The 20,852-nt window shown below is 35.7% G+C and overlaps 2 protein-coding genes across 5 annotated transcripts in view; one reads left to right on the top strand and one right to left on the bottom strand.

Moving 5' to 3' along the window:
* The window catches only part of LOC134848127 (copine-5-like), a 546,303-nt gene that overhangs the window by 239,802 nt on the left and 285,649 nt on the right, over nt 1–20,852 (bottom strand). The window lies entirely within an intron of this gene.
* Nucleotides 3,273–16,453, top strand: LOC134848392 (uncharacterized). 4 transcript variants are annotated; one of them, XM_063865805.1, is made up of 6 exons: nt 3,273–3,756; nt 8,630–9,289; nt 9,588–9,712; nt 11,873–12,174; nt 13,695–13,825; nt 15,008–16,453. In XM_063865805.1, the coding sequence occupies exons 2-6, from the start codon at nt 8,784–8,786 to the stop codon at nt 16,389–16,391; spliced, it is 2,448 nt and encodes an 815-aa protein (XP_063721875.1). In that variant the 5' UTR covers nt 3,273–3,756; nt 8,630–8,783; the 3' UTR covers nt 16,392–16,453. The 4 variants fall into 4 exon arrangements, with proteins under 4 accessions (XP_063721875.1, XP_063721876.1, XP_063721877.1 ...); XM_063865806.1 differs by lacking the exon at nt 3,273–3,756 and adding an exon at nt 4,608–4,710; XM_063865807.1 differs by lacking the exon at nt 3,273–3,756 and adding an exon at nt 5,460–5,645.

The following is a 20,852-nucleotide window of genomic DNA, read 5'->3' as shown; positions in this document are numbered from 1 at the left end:
TTAGAAAAAAAAATTTCATTTTATTTTATTTCATTTAATTTTTTTTATGTATTACTGCTGCTCAATAAACCTAAAAAGGCAGTCGAAAATTTTGACGATCTTTTTTTTTTTTTAGGTTGACCAAATTGATTTTTCGAGCTCTCCCAAAGCACTGTTTTGCCCCTATTTTGGCAAAATTTTCTGCGCCGCAGGCAAATTTTTGAAAAAACAGTCAAAAAAACAGTTTTTGGGCCCTTTTTGAAAAATGTTGACAAAAAAATCGCGTTTTTTTTGGCGCGCGCTCCCCCTCAAAGTTAGTATATAATGGCGCCGAAGGCGCCTTTAGAAAAATTTTAGGGTCGGTCGGCCAAAAATGGATTTCTGAAAAAGTATCAAAGGGGTAAGGACCCTTTGGGTCGGCAGGGGGTCGAATCCCTGGGGAGGGGGCGTCCGTCCCGCCCCCCTAAATCCGCCCCTGGGTATACCCCCCTTATCAGCTTTTCCTAACATCTGCATCCTGATGGTAAATTTGGCGCAATTGGATTTTCGCAAACGCAGTTCCTTCCCGCACCGAGCGCCCATGGATTATGATCGATTATTTTTGTCTCTGGAATCCATTATAATCGATTAGAATCCATGGGCGCTCGGTGCGGATTTCAATAGCAAATTTTGTTTCTTTTTGATGTATGCAGTGTAAAGTTGACAAAGGCTCACCGCGGCCTTCCAAACATCGATACCAAAATTGTGTGAGAACAAAACTTATGTTGGTTTTGGAAAAAAATTAGGTTTACTTTGGACAGAAAAAGGTGTAAATATAATTAATACATGTGTATCGCAATCCTATCCAACACAACAAAAAAGCAGCAACCAGAAAAAAAGCAGGATTTCGTAAACTGATCTCGCTTTTCAAGTTTTTTTAAATCAACTCAAAATGTATCTTCGGTTTGTCATAGTTCAACAGAAAATGTGCAACAAGTTGAGTACACAATTTTTCTGCAGAAAACAATTCGCTCTTTTCCCTTTTCCACTCATCTCACACGAGCATCAAATTTTATGGTGTAACGAGTGGTTTTACAATGTTAATTATGAAGATCGAACATGTTTTAGTCCGTATGCCTTTTTTGATACTAATCGCATAATGTGAACAAAACTTTTATTGTAAAATTTTGTTGGTGGAGATGAGAGAAGAAAAAGAACCACACAATGAATTATGATGGATTTTGCGGGGAAAAACAATCGACTTTCACATATTTATGTTGAGAACAAAAATCGATTATAATTGAAGAAAAATCGATTAAAATGGATTATTTTAATATGAGAAAAAATCGATTGAAATCCAGCAAAAATAATAATAATAATATAATGTAGTCCCTGCGAATCGCAGTGGATCTATCAGTAGGCCTTTAACAGTCCTGTCGAGGATGGTCCATTTGTATTATCTCCCCACATTCCAGACAGTGTTATTTTGTTGAGCGAAGCTCTTTTTTGCGACTGAGGTCGTTTTTGTGCGTCTAGAACTTTCACGTGGTACCACTATTGCAGCCAAATTTGGTCAGGTTGTGGTAGACCTGAAGCTGGAGGTCAAGTGAGAGCTTGTCCCCACACACTATCATTGCCATGGCATGGGATCGAGTACACGATCTGACGATTCTAAAGTAAACGCCTTACCACTATGCTAAGTGCCCCTTTAAAATGCATTTAAGTTTAAAACTGGCTTCTATAATCGGTTATATAGTCCAATATTTTGTTCTCTAAAAACCATTTTAATCTACTATTATTGATGAAACTTCAGTGCGGGGATTTAGTTCTTCTTCTTTCCAATCGCATAGTGTGTCACGTGTTTATTTGCAGAAAAGGGCGCAGAATTGAGACGAATGCGTGTTTTTGCAGTATTGCAACATAGTTGTTCAGCTTTATTTTTGAACGTATCTATGTACCAATGGGGATCAAACTTCTCAAGTTCTTGGTATGCTTAGTTAATCTGGGTTAGCGGCCCAAAGGTGTTGTTTTGCTTATCTTTGAAAACCTCTTTGACACAAATTCCATTATATTTATAGCAACTCGCAGTCTCGTCGGCCAAACCAAAGTTGCACTTTGTAGTCTGATACGCCAACAATTGCTCCCAGTGGAAATAAAATGAAAATGATCCCAGAATGAACAAAAGGACGCTTAACATAAAGGTCTGAAAGCAGAAGGAATCATAATAATAACAAAATCGATTACGAATCAAGCACATAAGAGAACTTATTTGTTATACCTTAACAATTTTAGTATTGCCGATTGAAAGATTTTTTTTCCTAAAGTGATATTTTGCCAAAGTAATTTTGATGAAATTAATTACGAATGGAAACCCAAAGTTGTAAAAATGAGCGGTCTAATTTAGTTTTTGTTTTTGATATCTGAGTACATTTGGTAGCGGTTGAGGTTAAACCGAGCCAGTGTTCAGATTAACTTATTAAAGTTTCAACTTTCACATTTTGATTAGAACTAAACATATTTTTTTTCGCAATGGTTGTAGATAATTCGTTTGATGTTTCTACAAGCTTCTGTTAGAACGAAGGAAAGAAATTAAAATAAGTTTTTTCGATTCAAGAAGTTTCTTGGTGATTTTGTTTTGCATTCAGAAAATAAGTGAGGTGGAAATATATTTTTAAGGGTTAATTTTACCACCCATAAAGCTGTCACAATTGGGTTCATCAGTGCGAAACGAGATCTACTCCCTGTCTTCTCTTCAATAGCCAATCGAAGCCCACACTTCAAAGGGTGGACTTATGCCGCCGACAGTCAACCCCCTCCCCTTTTCTCTCTCCCTCTTTTTCGCTTTCTCCCCTATCATTGGTCCAAGGTTATCATTATTTTAGCCAGTGCAAGTATCCTACAAAATACATAACCGACACAGCAAACTGGCAGTTACTGCAGATCTCTAATGGTTCAACAAACCGACTGGGTAAATATTTGAGATAATTTCGAAGAGATAAACAAAAATTATGTTGTCATTATTACGCAAAATAAATTATCGTGAACTTTAAACTAAATTTTGTCGAAACATACTTTCTAAAAACAAACTCAGTGGTTGCGAAACAATCGGTTTTACAAATGAATGGTTATTGATTAACCCACAAGCACCATTCGAATTTCGCTTCAAAATTCTGATCTGTAGTTGTCGGATGACAATACTTTCGGCTGTTTGAATTTTTTGTCATTTTTTGCACTTTTTATGTGCCCTTCGTGTGGTCGGCGAGATCTTACAGCTCATCAAATTTATTAGCCCGATTGGTTATGACTCCGTAACTTTCAACTTAACCCCAGAAGGCCAATTGTTATTTATTATTTCACCAACACTGCCTAATTAGCAGTGCAGTAACTGTTTCAATTATAGCCTATTTGCTCTTGGTTAAATTGTTCAAGCGTGCCGGACTTCTTATTTTATCCTTGAATTAGGAGTTGACCAGATCTAGCTGCCGATTCCAATAATCATCGCCACACCTTTGTTCACGACTCGACGCCTCGCTTCTTTTCCTTCGATTCTAGACGTCAAGTTTCCAATTTTCTAAATTTGAAGACTAGATTTAAGATCTTTATCCGAAGCAAGTTTTACTTTTCGTTTTGTTGAACCCATGCTTCAGAGAATTTAAATAGACGATCGCAATATGATTATCAAATGAGACTATTATCTTCTGTATTATGAATGAGGATTATGGTGCATCAAAGAAAGTTAGATTTGGTTTCAGAGAAGAATTATTCTTGGGGATGATTTGAACACCAAATCAACTACAGGTTTGCCAAATGATATGTTTTTGACTTTTAAAAAACAACTTTAGCAAAACTGCTGTTTTTTGCAATTCATTTTCTAATAATTATGAAAATCATAACACCAGAAATCGTTTTTGAAATCATTGAAGCTTGATTTCCCACAAATGCTACTAAATATTAGAGAGCACCGAACAACTGAACTTTTTTGAAGCTTTTAGGATCATAGTTGTTATAGCTCTTATAAGAGAGAAGCTTTAAAACTGATAGTTTTTAACAATAATTTATGTATGATTCAAAAAGCCATTATGATTTATAACTCAAAGACCATCAAAAATCAAGTTAAAATTTTTATTGAATTACTTTTTCCTAAATAAAGATAGAACAGCTCCTATGATGGTTATTTTCTTTTTTCAATGAGTTCTTAGCCCCGTGGTGCGAATCGTGTTGTTTGATATGACAGGTTACTAAGATGACAGGACATTAAGACGACATGACATTAAAGACGACAAATGAGCGTTAAAACATTTAAAATGAACGGTTCCAACTTAAGCGTATTATGTTTCTCAGAATTTGGAGAAATGCTTCGTCTTAAATTCCTATCAAAAACGCAAAAACGGTAGTCGTCCTAAAAACTGTCGTCTTATTTGCCGGACACCGATATTTAGTTCGAATTTGTTGGTCAATATTTATAATTTTTTAAACATGTTTACAGAATTGCCATTCATTTATTTATGACATTACCATACTCGTCTGAGATCCGACAGATCTTTTCTTTGATGTCACGTGACTGCAAGCTGTCTTTGGACTCTCTTCTTTCTTTTGTTGTTTATGATTCGGACATAGAATAGCCACACAGCACGAAATAATTGATTGCACTCAAATCCCAAACCCACCTGTGGACCATACTTGTACATAGACCCAATATTTCACGGTCACTAAATCGTGTACTAAATAATTATATTGGAAAAAATCAGCGAGGTAAATTGCGTATTTTTTTTTACAAAATCCAAATTTCTATCCAAGTTAAACAGTTTTTTGCCAAGTCTAGCCACTAGTCAATGTTCGGATAGCTTGGATAGTAAGCTAAGGTTTTTCTAATTGTTAAATCACTTTTTTGTAGGGTACCTACCCGATGAATACAAAAAAAAACCTTTTGATTTCATTTAAATTAATTTGTCCCACAAATAAACTTATTTGATCAAGCACTTCTTGAACAGATAAAAGTTTTAGTTAATTTAAAACAACAAAACTTCTGAATATTTTTGACAATATATGCTGTAAAACATATCTAAATAAAGCTTTTAATAATTTGAAATTTCGAGCAAATCCAGAATTTAAAAGTAAACTCAAATATGCCATTGATTGATCAATTTATTACTCGTTAACTCACCTGTTTGAAATTGAGTTCGTACTTTTGCAGACTAAAACTTTTCTTTTGCTCTGTATCTTATGCATTGGACCGAAACGACACCAGACTTTGATAGACTCACAGACTCATAAGCTCCACAGGGTATCAAAGATTTCAATCTAATTTTGTAAAAAAAAACTAATTACACCCTTTGCCGACAATATTTCATTCGGTGTTTCCAACGTCAATTTTAATCATTAATCATCGATATGCGTTTTATCGTTTGTTCAGAATCGAACACGCTCCTAAAGTCAACCATCTGAGAGTTCAGAAACGTCGTATCTTTGATTTGTTCTAAATATATCTGGAATTAAATTGGGCTCTCAATCAGCCAAGGTTACATCAAACGCGAAGGAATAATTTGTCTCTCGTCTTGCTGTAACTTTTACATTTGTTCTTGTTACCTGTTTTCGATTATTATTTTGCAGCATACCATCGCGGATCTCAAACGGTGTCATAAGCGGTCAGCTCATATCTTCTCAGAACTATAAGATATACGCAAAAGGTATTGCAGGTAAATGGAGTTCTGATAAGACTTTGCTGAATCCTGACTACTCAATTATTGATAAGTGATGGCAAACTCAAACAGTGATACATATATACTTTATCCCCTGAAAATACTGCCTGCTATGCCATTTTTTTTTTATTTCGTTAAAAAACATTACATCAAAGTTTTAACCGACTTCGTTATTCAACGTTTCGAGACTTCGTTATTCAAGGTTTCGAGACTTCGTTATTCAAGGTAGCGGACTTAGGGGGGGTGGAGGCGGGGGCGGGGGGCGGACCCATTGTTTTCCCCTTAGGCATTCGACCCTCAGCCGACCCAAAGGGTCCCCCCTTTGTTTTATTTTGAGATATCCATTTTTGGCTGGCTGACCTTAAAAATTTTCAAAGGGCGCCTTTGGCGCCAATCTAAACTAATTTTGAGGGAGGAGCGCGCACCGAAAAAAACGCGATTTTTTTGGTCGAAATTTTCCAAAAAGTGCCTAAAAACGTCTTTTTTGGGCCATTTTTTCTAAGTTTTGAAATTCGCCTCCCCCCCTTTCTCGAGAAACTCCTAGATTGGCGCCTGTTTCGAGACAAAAATTATTCAATTGAAACCTTGAAATTTTTCTTCAAATCAGTTAATGTTTTTCTAAACTTTCTTCCTTTTTTCTGGATGCATGAATCAAAAAAATTGGTCTCTATTTTTTTCGCCCGACTACATCAAAAAAAGTTGGAATATGGGTCAAGTGCCGCATCACATTAAAGTGCTAACAGTCGAGATTCGGAATCCAAAAACGTTTCAAAAAATTGTCTGTCGAGAGAATTGGGTTTGATTTTTGCCGGTTTTCAAACTAAATGTCACAAAATTTCCTGACACAATGACAGGCTGACTTCGCAAAAATTATCCATTTTTTTTCAAATTCGTGCGATTTACTCTAAGCTACCCACACTGACAAAAACTGATTAAGATCAATTTTAGTATCAAAAAAGTATTCAGTTGAAAAAAAATGGATTTGAAATATTTTTAAGCCGATTGAAATTGATCGGAATTCAAAACCAAAAAAATTCACTTGGATTGTTTCCAAATTGATTTGAAACGGAAAAAAAATCTATTTGAATTCATTCTAAAACAATTTAAACTAATCTATCTTCAAAACGGGGAAACACTTTCAGGATCAATTGTAAAATGAAATAATTTGAATGTCAAAACCGTTAAAAAAATCAACTTGTATCGGTTCTAAATCGATTTTAATTCATATTTTTGTTCCTGTATAGTTTTACTTTGATAACTTTAAGCTGATATGCATCGGTTTAAATCTATTTAAATTCATTTTTTAAATATTTTTTTATACAAACCATAATGAGAAACTTTCATGCTGATGCTTTCTCTGAAAAAAAAACTATAGGATGCAAAAATTTAATTTGCAAACTTTGTATAGCATAATTAATTGGTAACCGCATGAACTCGCAATAAAAGTAAACTTGTAACTAAATACAACTCGAAAAGTTTAAGGAAAGCAACAACTCGCAAGTTTTTGAAGCTAGTTGGAAATTTATATTCTCGGTTTAAGGCGATAACCGGTCCTAAACTTTGTTAATTGTTAATTTGCACTTTGTATAATTGATAACCGCATCAACTCGCAATAAAAGTAAACTTGCAACAAAATACAACTCGAAAAGTTTAAGGAAAGCAACAACTCGCAAGTTTTCGAAGCTAGTTGGAAATTTATATTCTCGGCTTAAGGCGATAACCGGTCCTAAACTTCGTATAAAGTCTTATCATCTGTTGGCATGCTCGCAACACGTTGGTGAGTATATTGCGGTGATGAGTATTTTGCTAGTTATTTTTTTTGCGAGTTGTCTTTCATTGCGAGTTGTTTTTTCTTGCGAGTTGTCACATTACGAACTAATTGATTCAATGCGGGACTATCAATTTTTTATTCACCCAGTAAAATTGCGCTAAAAATGATGATCTTAAGAATGGCATTGAAAGAAGTTTCATCCAACAGAAGTTTTCATCAAGCGTGGTTTTTGGCTAAAAAATCACCTTTTTCAATCCCCAAGTTGACATGTACAATTTCAGTTCGATTCAGGTGAAATTAAGTGGCTACCAAAATCCATCCAAATTAATTTTTATCAAGTTCAGATACTTAACTTATCCAAAGTTTACTGGATGACTCTTTTTAATTCGAATGAAAATCCTTTTTAGTTTCTTAAGTTTACATGACTAATCGATTTGATTCAAATTAGATTTAACTTAATCCAAATCTGTATTCAGTACGGGTAGTTTTTAATTACTTGCTCCACAAGCGCAGAAAAAGTATTAAAGTATTTGCATAGCATGCGAATTTTGTTGTTTCGATTTTCAGAGAAAATGAGAGATTACTTGTGCTACTAGGTCTTAATTAAACGCTCTTATGAAAGATCTAATTTTTAAAAACAAAAAAAAACAAATCAACGACAGAGTCGGAGCAATCGGAACAATCGAGGCTCCGCGCTGATCAATCATTATTGTTCTTCTTACGGTGCGACACCGAATCTTGCTTAGTGAGTTGAGATGGTTTTTGCGCGTTTTGTTTAAAAGGCTTAAATGAGTTATAATCCCAATGCCCTCATTGTTTTCTGTAAAAAAATCCCTTATGTGCCGTAAGTGCCAAGTGTAAATGAAAAAAAAGTATGAGCTATCGAGCTATATGGGTATCATACCATATATAAAGCAATGCTCTAAAAGCAAATTGAGGTTTTTGAAAAATCAAAGTGATTGATCATATATTTTTTTCTGTTCTAGGTTGAAAAAGAAAAACTGATAAGTTCAAAGAAAAAAAAATAAGATAAATGTCGGAAATTTTTTTTTTCAAATGTCGGAAAAATCTTGCGTTTGCTCCCGTAGAAACTTTTACTCAATTTGGTTAAATTTGCCTAAAAAAACCGTTACCTTTTGCCTTTCCTTTGAAATCGACGTGGGTAGGTGTTGGAATTTGATATTTCAATTGCTCATTTCAGATCGAAAGAGAGTTGGTGACTCATTGACCCGGTTGAAGGCAATTCTGAATTTATCACCATTTACTCCAGATGGAACTATGAAAATAGTGGGGAATTTGTCTATTAGTGCCAACTGGGACAACATGTGCCAATTCTTGTGCTCGTTTTTGCTACCATGAACGAAAAAGAGACGTCACTGAATCGGACTAGAGACCTCCAGAGACCTTCTAAAGCACCAAAACTCCACTTGTCTTATCTTGCTCTTCGAACTCTTAATCGAAAATCTGCAAACGTTTCTGATAGCAGCTCGGAAACGGCTCATCCCCACCCAATTTTAGCATTGAGAGGGGAGGAGAGAAGAGCAGGCGCTGAAGGGGTCCAACTAAGGGGTCCAAACGTCTCTAGTGAAACTCCATCAACGACAGTCGAGGTCTCCCGGATCCCAACGTCAAAAAAACTTGGACTAACAAGGATTATTGCGTATATTTTTCTAAGATTAAAAGTTCTGTTGACGCTAATGATGTGTTGCGGTGCAATGCTTCCCCAATGTTACTGCTACAGAGCCCCCTCAATGAGTTCCATGTTTTCATCTCCCAAACTTCCTTTACTTTTTGCGACAACGCACTTCAACTTTAACCCATTGCCTCAGCAGGTCTTAGTACATCCTGGAGTCAAAAACATGTAAGTCAAAATTAATTTAATTTTTTTTTTCGTTTTTTCTATAAGAAACTCATAAATTAAATTGCAAAATTCAGGGGGGAAAAAGAATGTTTTGGTTATTTTGGCATAAAACCTAACATTTTAAGATCTCGGTGTCTCGATCACATTCGGAGAAAAACTCACTTTCAAGAATCATTAGATCTAACGAACATTTGCACCTTGTAACATTGGTACTTTACCACCTTCTGCAGTAATGGGGGGGGGGGGGTGTTTGTAAACATGATGCAATCCTGGTTGGATAAAACTTTTGTTTGTTCAGCTTCAAGTTCGCGGACAGAGTGCAGGCTAATGTGAGCGACAGGGTGAATCAGTCCCGAGTGTGTATTACAGTTCAGCCATGTGTCACCCCCACCCCATTCCACATCAGAGTGTTCCACTTCCCAGGTCAGAACAGCCCCCACCCCTTCCTCCACCCCCCCACCTATCTCCCCCGCCCTACCGCAAAAAAATGACTTGATAACTCGATAAGTCAAAATTAAACTACTCGCAAAGTTTAGCTCTTTTCCACACGCAATAAAATACTCTGTCCGATTGTGAGCGAAGTAGAGCCAGATTTTGTTAGATTTGGGTTTCTTTGAATTTTGGGAGCGCTACACCTTTGCGAGTTGTCGCGACGGCATCGTTTAAAATAGTAAGCCCTCCTAATTTCTCGTCATTAATTTTGGTTTCAAAGATCGGGGTGCATACAGAAGCCCGCGGTGTCAGTAAATTACCAGATCAGTAAACCGATTTACGTAATAACTACATCAGTTGCGGAATTAAAAATTTATAGAATAAATTTTCCCTGGCTGAAACAATAATTTTAAAACTACGAGGCTGATGGGAAGAGCTAATTTATTTCATTATTTAATTCGATTTTTGTTTTGAGGAAAAAAATGTCATTTTGTATAAAATCTCAGTTTTTAGCTAATGTGATTACGTAATTGAATCATTAATTTTCGGTTTACTAATCTGGTCCGTCCGTTTTCGGTTTACTGATACATCGAGTTACTGACCTACCACCCAGAGATCATTTCAATCTTTAAACCAACCGTAGTCTTAATCCAAATCAAGGAGCTGAAATCAATTTTTATAAGACTAGATCTGTTTTTTTTTCTAAAAAAACTCGTGAACTACTTTGCAAATAACAGAAAGCGGACGACCATTTGCTAATTATTAAAAATTTACTTGTTTTTCATTTATTTGCAAATCATACCATTCAACACTTGTCTCACTGTTTGGCGTCCTTATGCCGTTTCTTTGTTTATTTCTCCGTTGAATCAAAAAATGATCCTAAAACCGTACTTAATTCATAAATCAGATTTCCATGCGTCGTGTTGTTGTTCAGGCTTTCGTACAAAAGTAACGGATTATTTTTTATTTGTACTCGGGGCCACCGGTGGATTCGACCCCCAGCCGACCCAAAGGGTCCCCCTTTGTACTTTTTTGAAACACCCATTTTTGACTGATTGACCCTAAAGTTTTTCTAGAGGCGCCATGGGCGCCAGTATATACTAATTTTGAGGGGGGAGCGCGCGACAAAAAAGCGCAATTTTCTAGACAACATTTTCTAAATTTTGCCTAAAAACGCCTTTTTTGGCCTGTTTTTTCAAAAAATCGCCTGCGGCGTTGAAAATTTGGTAAGAATGGGGTCTTTATAATGATTTGGAGAGCTCAGAAAATCAATTTGGTCGACCTAAAGCAAAAATCGACAACATTTTTGTCCCCTCCTTCCGCGAGAAAATCCTAGATCCGCCCCTGCTCGCGTTGATTTTTTTCTTCAGACAAACTTCGACTTTTTAACTAGCCATTTTTGACGAAATTTTTTTTGTATCATTTAAAAAGTTTTGTTGTCTCGGTCTTAAAGTTGAAAAGATATTCTACCTGAAAATATTTTTCGTAAAGCTATGGGGCTTAGCAATTGCAAATTTCGCCAATTTTGCCAATTTAGGACAATATGTTTCGCGCTATTAACGCGTAAGCGCAGATTTAATCCGTCTTAGAAATCGTTCCAAATTGGTTGAAGGAAGCTTATTTTGCCATAATTGATTTCTTACAAGGAGCAAAATTTATCACTCTGTCCTTTATATGGCGTGTGGGGGTTGATTTTATCAAAAATCTCAAATTACTTTTATTCTTACTTTTTTTTTAGAATTAATTTTTTCATGTTGTTACTGCTCCATAGACCTTAAAAGGCAGTCGAAACATTCAGGGTTTCGCCCTGATACGAGCAGTCTTGTTCCGTTTTCAAACCGACTTTTATTTGCTTGATATTTAATCTATAAAAATAGAACTATTTGGTGTCTCTTTGAAACCCCAGAACTGAAGAACTGTATAAATTTACAATTTTTCGAAAAAACGAAAAAAATGTTCAAAACTTGAAACAAAAATTTAAAAAACGGAGGAAAAATGATTGAAACAGTGCGCAGGCTTGCCATAACGGATATTACTATGAAGCATATTGCATGAATGAGATATTATGACATATATGAGCTTCTGCCACGAGCGTAATGTTGTCTGACGACTTTTTTTGTTTTCATTTTGTTTATAATTTATGTTTTCCAGCTGAAAATATACAAGAAAGACAGAGCGCAAAATACGTGATCTACTCTGACAGTCACGAGGAGCCAAATGACGATGAAAAAAAGAGCAAAAATTGGGGAGGGGAGGAGCAAAGAGCCGAAGCGTGTGTCACTGTTGATCCTGGTCCAGTCATGTTTGATGTCTGGATCGTGCTTCCGGAATCTGCTCAGCTGCAAACAGTTTTCCAGTTGTATTTCACTCATGGACTTCCGTCTAGTTTGATTCAGCAGAACAAACTGGAAGCCCCGACTTACAGACCGACCAGATCAGAACGATCGTCTCAGGTTTACTTTCGTATTTAGTTCAAGTCGTGAAAATGATAACTCGAAGATCCATTCTTCATCCGTTTAGCTTTTGTTCAAAAAATTTTTCAAAAATCAACAAAAAAATTCCTGCGTAAATTTTGAACGATGTAATCTATCAAAGCCGTGATTCGGTCGCGATAAAAATTTTTTCTGTGCTGAGAAAAAAAAAACCGGTTTGAAAAATTTGATAATTCGCATTTAATCGACCAATTTTAGTTCAATAACTTAGGTGGTCAAATGCTCAATTGAACACCAGGAAAACTAGTTTTTGAAGCATCATTTTTTAATTTGTTTACTTATTTATTTTTTTTTTGTTTTTTTTTTCATATATATTTTTTGTTTGTTATTCTTTTTTTCATAGAATATATTCTTCCATTTTTTGTTTGTTACTTATTTTTTTGAAAGCAATTGTTGTCAATAATGCCGAATTCATTAACTATTTACGCGTTTGTATAAATCTCTAACCACAACACGCACTACAACGACACTTACTTGAAAAATAATGCTAATCAGAGCATTCAGTACTATTTGTTTAAAATTAATTTGAACTTTGATTCAATAAATTTTCGGAAAACATCAAATTCGCTATATGGAAGTCCTGTATAATGTCCGATTTTTTGCAAAATAAAATTATTGAATGGATGGAAAAGTGTGAAAGACTCAAGGAAACTAAAATATCTTGATCAAAAACCTTAATTAATTTCAACCTCTAAATTTCAAATACACAAATTATCAAGTCAAGTCGCAAAAAAAAAATATCAAATTCGAACGAATTTTTATAAGTCATAGTTTGAAAAACAAAACTGAAAAGCAAACAATTCATCAGGATCTTTAAAAATGACAATTTTTTGAGCTGTTTTTGGCTTGAATTTTCAACCATTATTATTATCTTTCTTATAAAAAATTGTCTACAGTTTTTCTTATACTCCTTTTTTCCTTTAGTTAAATCTATCATAGATCTATCGTAAATCCTCAACAATGAAAAATTGGGAGGAAGTGTGCCTTTGGAGATGTTTTAGTTTTTTTCTTTCTCTGGTTGTATTCGTTGCAAAATCAGAATTCACAAATAATTTTGGGAATTGGTCGTGGGATATATCATATGAAAACCCTTTCAGTCGTTTAAACTTTTTAGTCTAACATTGAGCGAATAATGCGACCAAGCAGGCCTACAATAGCTTATTTTGCTTAGTTTTGGCCCTGAATGTTTAATTAATATGGAAATTAAAAACTTCAAAATTCAAAAAATTTCTTGGTTTTGAATTTTTTTTAAATATTTTTTGTTTCTCAGTCATTTTCTACAACTTTTGTCTAATTTACTATGGCTGTCGAATTTTCGTAAGTTCCAGTTTTTCATTCTGACTTTTTATCACACCACGCAGGAAAAAAGCGATCTGAATTCCATTTTAGTTAAGACAAAAAACTTATTTTTTAAATTTTTTCAAGACTATGGTAGAAACATTCTGTGCTACTTGCACAGTTACCGGCTAACCTTGTTTTAGTTACAATATAGTTGGCCCACGTCAGAGCAAGGATTTTCTGGACTAGCAGGGGAGAAGCAATCGTTCACCAATGAATCATCAATTGCCTTCTGCGCCGTATTCGCGCAACTACCCAACCAGGGTTTCGATCAGTTAGCATTGTTGATTTCTTGTTATTGTGATATGAAGTAAAAATGACTTTGTGGTGCATCGGTAGTGATATTGTGCCCAGCAACCTTATGATTGCGGGTTCAAATCGCACGTGCGCTGAAATTTACAAGGTCAGCTATTGTAAGATAACCGTAGCTTAGTTAACCTTAAATAAATAACCTTCGGGTTGGGCCTCTGGATGGTTAGCTTTAAAAAAACTCTGAGTCAAAATGATATGAGTCAGCTGTACAAAATATTTGAATGTATTAAGCTATCCCCTCCATTGTACTAGGAAAAAATGTCTGCCCCTTTAGAGAATTACAGTCACGCGAGCGATGAAAAGATCGAAAATTTTAAATTTTTTTTCACGTTTCTGCCTTCTTCTCTACAACTACTCGCAGTTGAAACCATTCATTGAAACTTGTCGGTAGTCTTTTCAAGACAATAGCTGGATAGAAAACCGTAAAATTGTTTTAAAGCGTGGTTTGTCTATTTAACCAAAGGGCGAGGTGTTTTTAGAGCCAAAAAGTCCCCGTGAATGAACATCAGAAGCAATTTGAAACTTTGAAATAAAAGTATTCGTTGGAAAGCTAACGATCTCAGCTAGGCCCGCATATAGATTTAGTCTTATTAAGAATACAAAAAATTTTCAGCTATCAAATAAAGTTTGACTAAGATTTTGGCATTTTACTAACAAATTATTGAATTTTCAATCAACTTCTATATTAGAGTGTAAGAAAGTTTTGATTTTTCCAGGTGAAAAGAAACCTAAATTAGGGCCTAGTTCAGTTCCTCAATTTTCCATCGAATACTTTCAAATCCAATTTTCAAACTGTTTCTGATGTATACGGGGACTTTTTGCACTAGAAAATACCTCTGACGCCCACTGGCTAAATGGACAAACCACGTCGTAAAAACAATTTTTTTACGGTTTTTCATCCAATTTCAATCTGGAAAACAATTTCATCCATCATATTTCAAAATTACTAAAGTGAATTTTTTGTAAATGTAGAGAAAACGGAACAAATTTGAAAAAATATATATATTTTCCTTTCATCGCTTGAAAACTGAAACTTCGGTTGTTTTTGAAAAATGACCTGTGGTTGTTTTTGAACAGCTAGGCATACTCGAGTGTTTTACGGGAAAATGACTCTTGTGAGCATCAATATCTTTTTTGCTTTAAGGTGTGGTGTCCGAAGCTACTTATTCGCACAAAGACATGCAGTCGCCTCGCAGTTGAGCTCAATGTTAGGTCAAACTGAAAAAGGGTCAAGTTCAAATGAGGTCATGACCTTTTCTATTACGGAAGTGGCAGTGACTCATCCCAGACAAGCGTGGGTGGAGTTATATAGGTCAAGCACTGTGTACAACGTGAGTTGCTCGCGAGATCCGAGGGGGCAATTTGTTGACCAGGTGCTACTGAATGATCGAGATTACCAGCTGGTGTTGTTCGCGCTGGATCTGTCACAGACTGATATTATGAGTCAGTCTCAGTGGAATACGCTGCAATATCCGGTCACTACAATTCACAGTGCTATTGCATCATCGGAAACCAGGATCCTAACGGCTCCCGAGGAGCTGCATCTTTGGAGTGTGTCACTGCCGCAACCCCACCTCACACATTACTCATCCATTCCAAGTCTCATTGCCACAACAAAAACAGCAGCAGCAACAACAACAACAACAACCGCAATAACAACAACAACAAACTCCAACTCCTCATCAAGTTCATTCGCCGTCCCCTCCCCCTCAACTGAAAACCCCATGAGGTTCCTGGTGCTGACTCAAACCCATTTCACGACCCCTTTACCGGTTAATGTAGAAATAAGATCACGTGACCAGTTGGTGTCCACGTTTACCTTACGCAAGTATAAATTCATCAGTCTTCCTCGGCTACTATGTCCTGTAAAGATTACGTCACATTTTTCTCCACCTGAATCTGCTAAAGTTGAATCATCGGAATCGTGCTTACACGACGGGAGAATTGAAATCCGGCTGAGTCACAAAGTTCCAGGCGGTAACACGTCTGTGTCGCTGTCTTTGTCCCCTCACCAACAATCTCTAGCATTCCCAAGACTGACAGATGCTCCCAGAAAATATTGGCAGGTGTCCAACATGAAGGAAATGAATGACGGGAATCGGGATATTTCCTTTTACAGAATACCTCGAAAAGAACTTGAGTACCAAATTTTGATTTATTTGGTCTACAATTCTTCGTCTTATAATCACGGAGGCTTCGATAGTGTTACAAAAAATGATGACCTCAAAAAACAGTCGCTTGTACCTAACGTGACGCTACTGACACATAAGAAAAATGACTCTATCACGACTCTTTCCGACACCGTTTCAGAGGACGGACTAGAAACAGCAGACATTAGAACGAAAGTGCGCGTGAACGATTATGCTGTAATGGGCAAAATAACCTTCAGAATTTCAACGGAGAGACGCTTATCGCAAATCACCAGAAAATTCAACTGCCAGAAGGTTTTGATAGCTTTCAGAAAACCGAGAACAAATGAGCCTTTCATCTTCTTCCAACAATTTCTAGTTAAAACTAATTTCAATTGACAAGTTGGTCAATAGGTACCTATACTGTTCCAATGCTTAAGCAAACTTGAGCTATTTTGTATCTCCATATTTTAATTTTGTAGTTTGATTAATTTTTGAATTGCAGATTTTTTCTTTTTTTTTCTGGCGAGGCACTATTGCGATCGTGGCCCGGATTGAGGTCACAGATCAAATCATTTTTGCATGAGCATCAATACAGCAGCATTTAGAAAAGCAAGTTTCCGGTTCTATCAAGATCTACTTTTGAAATGATGTTATGTAATTCAAGATACATAGACTCTCTCTGGTGGGTTTAAAAACAGCATAGAGACCCTAATTGACAAAGATTTGTGCGCTTGAAGACAAAATTTTTGTGAAAACAGGCCATAGAGCCGTTTTTGGGCAAGTTTTGGAAAGTTTTGACCAAAAAGATGCTTTTTTCGGCGCGCGCTCCCCATCAAAACTAGTTTTTTTTATTAAAAAAAACGAGAATTAAAAAAAAAACGAGAACAAAAGGAGAACATTATTAAAACGAGAACAAAACGAGAACATTATTAAAATCGAGAACAAAACGAGAATGTTTTTAAAAACGAAAAGTAAAAAGTATATATTTCGCGGAAGTAGCTTTTAGAAAAACCTTAGATCGGTCGGCCGAAAATGGATATCTTAAAAAAGTACAAAAACTGGGAATTTTGTGGTAGTGAGGCGGTCGACTATATGCAAAAGTAACAAAAAAAAGGAAAAAAACAACCAAAAAAAACTATAAAAAATCAATACTGCCAAAATGATTTTCCTAATCCTTCGATACTGCCAAAATGATTTTTAATATGGTAATTAACCTGAAGAAAAACCGAAGAAAAAAAAACAATTTCTACGCAGTCGTTTTTTGCAATCCGCAAATTCTCGGATCGAAAATAAGGAAAAAGAAATTTCGAAGAAAACTTTGCCGCATCCACTTGCATTCACTTAGTCTTTTTTTTTGGTGCGAATAAACAGAACTTCAATTTGGAATTGCAATAATTAAATTGTACAGGTTTGTAAGGAGCAACATGAATATAACAATAGGGCAAATTGGGATAATTATTGATTTTTTTTAAATTTGGATCAAAGTCCTGAAAGTCAATATGGGACTCATGCTTAATATTCAGGCGCATATGTTGAATTGACGCACCAATAAACCGAAAAACTTTAGTACTTGTTTTTGTACATTCCAAGTGATAATTTTGAAGTTTGTTGCAAAAAATGTTTTGAACGCATTTCATGTGCGGTTTGTTCATACATCTTTTCAGCTTCTTCTGTTTATTCGTTGTTGATTTTGTTACTTCAGCTGGTGTTTTTTCGGTTGCTCCTCTTTTTCTGCGGCGGTTGATGAGTTGTTTGTAAGTTGGCTGCTAATTGGCCATATGATACAATAGGTGGCACGTGTTTGAGCAAAAGCGGTATAGGTATCGACCGCTTGCTGACTCTTTCACAGGGGCAGATCCAAGATGATCCTCTCGAGGGAGAAAGGGTAGATGGGGGTAGATGGGGGCGTTAGATTTTACCGCGTTTTAATGCACTTTTTGAAACATTTTGACCAAAAAAAGTTGTAATTTTTTTGCGCGCTCCCCCCTAAAAGTTGGAAGATTTTGGCGACAAAGGCGTAATTATAAAAAAATCTAGGGTCAGCCAGTCACTAATGGAGGTCTTAACATAGTAGCAACCCCCTAAAGCAATACCTCTCAATCAGACTTCGCTTAATTACTTACTAAAAACTGCTTGCGGGTATTGAGGTAAGAGTCAATTAATTCCAACAGTGGAAATTTCAATTCACCGCATTGCACTTTGAAATTAATAGATCTTGACCTAATGAGTCAAACGTCTTCTTAAGGTCAACAAACGGACACTGATTCATTTCCGATTGCTTGTGAAACCGTTTTTTCATCATTTCTAATAACAATGCTATTGTTCACCTATCGTTTCGAAAGCCAAACTGATCTTAAAAAACAAACTGAATCCAGATTTTTTCTAACATAACCAATATTGGTCTGCCAAAAAACTGGCCGATAATTCTGTGTTTCATAATTGATGTGAAAAGTTAAAAAAAACTCAAAATTTGTCATTAAAAGTAAAAAGTATAATAAAACTTTGCGTGATGAAATTAAACTTCTTCCCTGTTTGAGCGCTAAATAGTTTATAGTATAACAATCAACCACATCCAAAAAAATGATGAAAATATGTTGAAAGTGATTTGTGTGAAAACTAATTTAAAAAAGGAACCTGTAAATTTGTTATCATTTTTCCACCTAAACAGGCTTCTAATCTGTAACACACCTCAACAGTCGATTAAATTTGAACTGAAAGCTGTTATATCTGTTGAAAATGCTTGAATGTAATCAATTTTTTCTTTTATAAATACTAGAAAAAAAAACAGGGGAACTAATTGTTCATACTAAATTATTTCAGCATGTTTTTGCTTCTCAACAAGGCAATAAAATGTTATCGTGTCTCAGAAGCAAATTTATAATCACCAATCGCCAGATCTTTTTCAAAACTGACAGAGCCTTGCTGGCGGAATATTGTAAGACAGAGTGCACTTAAATCAAAGCTGTTTGATGAGTTAATAGTTTTTTTGGCCCCGGAACAGCAATAGTTCAGCAATAGAAAAAAAAAACGAAAACTTTAACGAAAATTGACCTGTTGTTGGATGATGAGCACAGACTACCCTTTGAGCGGCAAGGAGGAAATCTTCCACAATCAGCAGAGAATCTTTGATTTAAAAAAAACAATCTCTCAGCTACTTTCCACTAGATTGGACTTTATAGATCCATAAAACACCTGTTATTTAGGCGTAATAGTCCAAGATACACGAATATCTCTTTCACAAAATGCTTGAAGATTTCTTAGGAAAGAGTCAAACGCTTGACTATCTTCCTAGACGATCTTCGGTGCAGCAAAGTCGAGCTCAATAAGAATCACAAAAATTGTTATTTTTACGCTGATTAGTTTCAACTGCTGGATTCAAGTTTAGTAATTGGATGATTGCACAAGTTAGAAACTTTTTTATTTATTTCGAGGATTTTTTGGATGTCAAAGCAACAGATCTTTGCCTCAAAAAAAATTTTTCGCTCATTGATGGACCCAAAATTTTCAGTTAGCTGATGAACACATTAAATGGTTTCAAAAAACATCGTGATTTTACTCAAAAGCCAGCTGTAAAACCTTACAAACTGATCAGGAGAAAAGACAATAATACTAGATATTTCAGAACAATCGTTTGGTGACATTTTCCCACGAAAAAAAACATCGAGTTCTCTAAATTTCAGCGAAACATGTTTACTTCGATATTGATCAGAAGGTCCAAAAGTAGTTTTTGCGGTGACTCGGTTGAAATACTTCCTACTAGGATGCAACCCATCCAACAGCCGAAAACAGTATCAGCCAGATCTACCAAGTGGATTTTTGACTGATAGGGCTCGAGTTTAAAGTGATTTAAACATCAGGAGGTTGCAACACTGTGAATGCTTTGATTAGACAGCATTTTGACAAAACGCCAAAAAATAGAAGATCTGTTGCCTCGATCGCCACATTTTCTGAGCGGACACGCCGAAAAGCAGACTACCAAACTTAAAGGCATCGTTTATATCAAGAAACAAAACAACTCCAGGAAAAAATAAAACTCGAGATAAAACTGTAGGATCGCTGATCCTAACCTTTTTTTCGCCTAACTCAAATTGCGTTTTAGAGCTTTACCTTGGTAAATGCATGCATCATTGTAAAGCTAATGGGAAGCGCGTACTATGAAGATTGTTTAGTCAATAGGATAAGTAGAAAAGTAAGCAAACAGTGAAGTCCAAAATAGTTCGAATCTCCAATTTTGGCACATTTCGACCCCTAATAAGCAAATTACGTTCCCCTGATAGCTAGAAGGTCGAAATTGGAATAGAGTATAGATCGGAATTTTAGATGCTTTAGTTTCCGGTTCTATCAAGATCTACTTTTGAAATGATGTTATGTAATTCAAGATACATAGACTCTCTCTGGTGGGTTTAAAAACAGCATAGAGACCCTAATTGACAAAGATTTGTGCACTTGAAGACAAAATTTTTGTGAAAACAGGCCATAGAGCCGTTTTTGGGCAAGTTTTGGAAAGTTTTGACCAAAAAGATCCTTTTTTTCGGCGCGCGCTCCGCATCAAAACTAGTTTTTTTTTGATAATAAAAACGAGAACTAAAAAAAAACGAGAACAAAAAGAGAACATTATTAAAACGAGAACAAAACGAGAACATTATTAAAATCGAGATCAAAACGAGAATGTTTTTAAAAACGAGAAGTAAAAAGTATATATTTCGCCGAAGGAGCTTTTACAAAAATCTAAGATCGGTCGGCCGAAAATGGAAATCGTAAAAAAATACCAAAGCTGGGAATTTTGTGGTAGTGAGGTGGTCGACTGTATGCAAAAGTAACAAAAAAGAAGAAAAAAAACAACCAAAAAAAACTACA

This window comes from Symsagittifera roscoffensis, chromosome 6, assembly GCF_963678635.1.
Source record: "Symsagittifera roscoffensis chromosome 6, txSymRosc1.1, whole genome shotgun sequence".
Classification (NCBI taxonomy): domain Eukaryota; kingdom Metazoa; phylum Xenacoelomorpha; order Acoela; family Convolutidae; genus Symsagittifera; species Symsagittifera roscoffensis.
Note: the sequence above shows the minus strand (reverse complement) of the source record. Positions and strands in the feature narration are given on the sequence as shown.